The sequence below is a fragment of the Chrysochloris asiatica genome, unplaced genomic scaffold (genome assembly GCF_000296735.1).
Source record: "Chrysochloris asiatica unplaced genomic scaffold, ChrAsi1.0 scaffold00103, whole genome shotgun sequence".
In the NCBI taxonomy this organism is placed as follows: domain Eukaryota; kingdom Metazoa; phylum Chordata; class Mammalia; order Afrosoricida; family Chrysochloridae; genus Chrysochloris; species Chrysochloris asiatica.
In genome coordinates, this window is record NW_006408621.1 from 7,633,044 (window position 1) to 7,638,768 (window position 5,725).

At 36.4% G+C, this 5,725-nt stretch overlaps 1 protein-coding gene across 1 annotated transcript in view; it reads left to right on the forward strand.

Moving 5' to 3' along the window:
- YES1 (v-yes-1 Yamaguchi sarcoma viral oncogene homolog 1) overlaps positions 1 to 5,725 on the forward strand; it is a 68,733-nt gene that overhangs the window by 33,054 nt on the left and 29,954 nt on the right. The window contains exon 8 of the mRNA XM_006867279.1: positions 1,973 to 2,049. Coding sequence (XP_006867341.1) covers positions 1,973 to 2,049 — 77 coding nt within the window. The remainder of the gene's footprint in view (positions 1 to 1,972; positions 2,050 to 5,725) is intronic.

The following is a 5,725-nucleotide window of genomic DNA, read 5'->3' on the forward strand; positions in this document are numbered from 1 at the left end:
GTCCTTGACAACTTCAGTCTTTTCTCCATTGATAAGAATTTTGTTTATTGGTCCAGTGGTGAGGATTTTTGTTTCTTTTACATTGAGATGCAATCCATACCGAAGGCTGTGCTCGTTAATCTTCATCAGTAAATGTTTTAAGTCCTCTTCACTTTCACCAAGCAAGGTTGTATGATCTGCATATCACAAGTTGTTTATGAGTCTTCCTCCAATCCTGATGCCACATTTTTCTTCATATAACCTAGCTTCTCGGATGATTTGCTCAGCATACAGGTTGAATAAGTATGATGAAAGAATATAGCCTTATATTCTTATATACAACAATAGTTAAAATAACAAGTGTTTTTCCCTGAGCTGTTTGAGACTACATTACAGACATTATGCTCCTTTTATCTAATGTTTTATAAAGGCAAGGATATTTTCTTACATAACCACAGTACAGTCATCAAATTTAGGACATCTGAATATGGACTATATACTTGTCATACAAATGATCTCCATAATTATTACAATGTTTTTCCTGATCCTGTATACAGTCCATGGTCATGAATTGCATTTAGTTGTCATTTTCTCCAATCTCTATTAAGGATTGAATTGTGTGCCCCTCAAATTACCTTATAAGTCTTAATGTCTGTAAGGAGACGTAATGGTTCTGTAGGATAAGCACTGGATTGCTAGCCACAATGTCAACTTTTCAAATCTACCAGCTGTTCTGTGGGAGAAAAATGAAACTATCTTCTCTTGTAAAGAATTACTGTCTAGGAAACCCTATATAGGGTCGGAATGGACTCAGTGACAGTGGGTTGTAAGCTTGTAGTTATCTCATTTGATAACGTGTTGTCTTTGCTGTGTTAATGCGTATAATAAGGTGTATCTTGATTATCTCTTTTGATATATAAAGAGATTAATTAAACAAAGGCGCAGAGAGAAAGATAGGGTAAGTTTGGTGTCAAGACACACGGAGATGAAGAAAGCAGGAAGTAGAAATTTAAGAGGCAAAGACCTTCTTCTAGAGTCAACAGAGGGAGAAAGCCTTCCCCCAGAGCTGACACCCTGAATGCCATCTTTTAAATGGGGGGAGGGGATAAATCTGTTTATTAAAACCCATCCGCTTGTGACTTTTCTATTGTATTAGCACTAGATAGCTAAGGCAGTCTCTTTTAATCTGGAACATTTGCTCAGTTTTTCTTTAAGAGAACAGTGTAGTTGATTCCAAGAACTTTTAAAAGTCCTCTTATATAGAATGTAGAGCACTGGTTTGGTGCTGTGGGTTAATGCATCAGACTGCAATGCCATTTGAACTGCAAGGTTGGCAGTTCAAGCTCACCAGCTGCTCCTCAGAAACTCTATACAGGGTTGCTACGGGTCGGAATTGACTCGATAGCACTTAACAACAACAATATAAATTGTGCTTTATTTCAGGTTTGTCTGTTGTTTCCTCTTGATTAAATTTAGGTAAATGTTAAGTTTTTAACCAGCTTTAGAAGAGAAACAACCAGACCTGCCCTTTCTACACTTTTCTTCTGCTGTTCATTATGCTTTGCCGCTCCAAGGTATTTGAAATTGAGAGAAATGAATTCAACCAGCACTTGTATGGCAACTTATTTAGCCACTTAGATTTAGTTTTATATGTCCCATGCTATTCTGAGTTGTCTAAACTCTGGATTCATATTGACCTTAACATAAATATAAGTAATACTACATTGGGGATCAAAGTTGGGACCACTGATTTTGATCAAAGCAAAGAAAGAATGCTTTGTACATTATCAGATAAAGTTTTAAAATTTTTAGGGACTTTTTTAGAATCTGGAAAGTAATTATTTAGAATTGCAATCTACAAAAAATATTCAATGATGATAGCTAAGTGGTTTTGTGATATAGTTTGGTTATTTGTTTGGGGTGGGAGATTACATGTTTCAATCATAATCTAAGATTTGCTTATTTTCAATGAACATCTTGGTCTCTTTTACAGGGAGCTTATTAGATTTCCTTAAGGAGGGAGATGGAAAGTATTTGAAGCTCCCACAACTGGTTGATATGGCTGCTCAGGTACTTATATATATAAAATAAATAAAGTCAATATGAATTTAAAGTGTAAAATATAGAATTAAATTATAAAATTATTTTAATAGAATACTAGAGTTTATATATAGGCAATCCCCAGGTTATACAAATGAGATCTGTTCCTCTGTGTGTCTGTAAGGATTTGTAGGTAAGTCAGAACAGGTGCATGTGATCCTTATTTAGTTATGATACTTATGCAAGAAAAGGCTCAGCTTTTTTAATAACTTAAAAGCTGAATGTTCAGCAAGTGAAAGTGATTATGATGAAGAGTTTGTTAAAAGTAGGGGTTGGTTCAGTAGTTCCAAAGTGTAGGCAATGTTGCATAATATTACTACTACTACAATAAGCATTGAACTGCAAACCACAAGGTCTGTGGTTCAAGCCCACCAGCCACTCCATAGGAAAAAGATAAGGCCTTCTGCAAAGAAATGCAGCCTCTGAAACCCTATACGGGGTGACTATGAGTCAGAACTGACTCAACAACATTGAAAATTGTCTGTAAACTGGAAATTCATAACCTGGATACTGCTGTTAGTGAAATTTTATGTAGCGGAGTTTTAACTTGAAGGAATGTCTGATTTCCTTTTGTTATAGATAGTAAATCTACTATCTGAAAACCAGAGGTATCCAAAAGTCACGTAACTTGTTAGTAGCAGACAGATAACTCCCAGTTCAGTACTGTCCTGTATTGTATGGCCTTTCAGAAAACATACACATCTAAAGTATTAAATGTATATGTACTTATATTTCAACAGATAAATGTTAAGAAAGTGAATTATTGTTATTGCAAAGAAAATATTAGAAATCTGAAGTATATGCTGAATTTTTTATTTAATATACAAAGGGTAAGTCATAAAGTATTGCTACTAGGATTCCAATTCATACATGCACAGGCTTATTTCTAACAAAACATGCTTAAACATGTCTGTGTGATCAGTAAATGGCTGCAGACAAATTCTGTCCGTAATGCACTTGTCTTAGTCTCACTAGCATGCCTTCCGGAAAAAAAGATCCCAAACAGTGACTTTCAAGGAGGGCTACTTCAATTCAAGGCAGAAGGGTCAGCTCAAAAGGTTATGGTAACTTGTTTTGGGGATTTCACAGAGTAATCTTGATAAATTTTCTTGAAGGACACAGTACAATCATAGGAATTAACTGAAAGAAGTTTTAAGAAAACTGAAAACTGCATGGTGAGGAAAAGGCCAACAAAGATGCTCAGAGGAATGCCGTTGTACCTGCTCATTTTTTTTTTTTTACCATAGCAAGGGCTGTCCTACAAGAATTCCATTGAAAACCCTCCCCATTCATTCTACAATCCTGATCTTTCCCTTTCAAACATCTTTTTTTTTTTTTTTTTTAAACAAAAACAAAAAATCTTTCAAAGGAACAGATTTTTCATTCCTCAAAGATACCAAAACTGCTGTTTTGGTATGGTATACATGAGAGTCTAGAATTCTCTAAGGAAGGGTTAGAGAGATGGAAACACCACCTTCAGAAGTATATAGACTTAGAATGAAGATGTGTTGAAACAATAGCTTTACATTTGGATATTTTTGCTAAATGTTTCTGTGATTTTTGTAGCAGTACTTTTTGACTTACCTCATATAGTCCAAAACACAAATTAAGATGACAATCTGTAGTTTAAGGCAGCACATTGACTCCATAGGATAATCACTGGATTGCGAAACCACGGGTTTGGTGGTTAGAGCCCACCAGCCGCTCCGTGCAAGAAAGATGAGGCTTTCTGCTCCTGCAAATATTTGAAGCTCTATAGGATAAGCACTGAAGCACAAGGTTGGTTTGAACTGCAAGGTTGATGGTTCACTCCTTGTAAACCCTATGCAGGGTCACTGTGAGTCAGAACCTTTGATGTTGGCACTTAACAACCGCAGCAGTAACAAATATAGTTTAAAATGGGATATTTTTACTCTGAAATTTTGCTTTTAAATGAAAGTGAAAACTTAAAAAGTTTCTATTCTCTGATTCATATTTGAGGGCTTTTTTACTGTTGACATGTTGGTTTTACAACATGAAGTCAAAAAGAATTGCTGCTAAACATGTATGTATTACAGTTGATACATACGAGATGGTGCTGTCAAGGCTATGGAAGAAATGAATGGCAAAGACTTGGAGGGAGAAAATATTGAGATTGTTTTTGCTAAGCTACCTGATCAGAAAAGAAAGAAAAAGCTCAGAGGCAAGCTGCAAAGAATCAAATGTATGATGATTACACCTCATATGCCCCCTCCACCAAGAGGTCGAGGGCATGGAGGTGCATGCAGGTGGCTATGGATGTCCTCCAGATTAGTATGGATATGAAGATTATTATGATTATTATTGCTGTGATTACCATAACTATCATGGTGGATATGCAGATCCATACTGTGGTTATGAAGATTCTCTACTTGGAGCTAGGGGAAGAGCAAGGGTGCTGCTCCAGGGCTGCTCCTCCTAGTGGTAGATCTGGTGATTCACAGAGAGGAGGTCATGGATCAGCAAGAGGCGTTCGTGGTGCGAGAGTAAGTAGGTGCCCAACAACAAAGAGGCCGCAGGCAGGGCAAAGGGTTGAGGCTGGTCCTGATCTGTTTCACTGAAGACCGAATTGCTATGTGGGATTACACCAGAAGCATGCACTGGAGTTATGGTAAGGAAATCAAGCAACCTTAATATCTTGGCTGTATAGGAGCATATTCTATTGCAGAAGACCTTCCTATGAAGAATGAAATCAAATACGGGACATTGAACTCATACTTGGACTTTGATATGAATTTCTTTAACAATTTTCTCTGCAGTGCAAGTTATTAAACTAAAGCTACTCTATTTTCCAAAACATAAAAAGATAGCCAAGAGAGTAAACAAATGAAGTTGATACATACATGTTTATTGTAAACAGTGTTTAAACACGTTTCTGCCAACAGTGGATGGCTGCTGATAAGTTCTTTGACTAATACTCTTGTCTTAGTTGCATTAAGGTGCTTTCAAAAATAGGACACTTTCTATGCCATGGAAAAAAAACAATTTTGAAGTCAGGTGTATTACCAAATTTTTAATAAGCTCAAGTGAACATCTGTACAAATCACTGAAGATTTACCGCAAGATTACAGGAATGCTACCCCATATAAAACAAGTGTCTAGATGGATCAAGCATTTTAAGGATGGTTGGAAAGACTTAAGAGATAGCCAAAAGAGTATACAAATGAAGTAATTGCTGCTAAAGTACAGGATGGTGGAAAAAGACCATACAGTTACCACTGATGTGTGATAGCTACTGAAGTTGAGATCTCACCTGGTTTAACATTTTCAATTTTAAGCAAACATCTTGTCCTCAGCAAGCTTTCGACTTTGCAGAAAGATTAGTTAGCTCAAAGAGCTGATCTTGCCATGAGTCTTTTAAAGCAAGACTGAAGCTAATAAAAATGCTTTCATGGAATGAATCTTAATTGGCAATGAGTCTTGGATTTACCAATACAATCCAGAATGCAAGGTCTAGTCAAAACACTTCCTGCTGAGGTTTAGTTTGCCTTCTGTGCCAGTTAAATTCAAGGCAGAGAGATCATCTCCAAAAGCTATTTGTTGTTGTTGTTAAGTGCCATCAAGTCTGTTTGTTTGGAATGCCATAAAATTTTTGATAGATTTTCTTAGTAGACAGGATAATCATGGG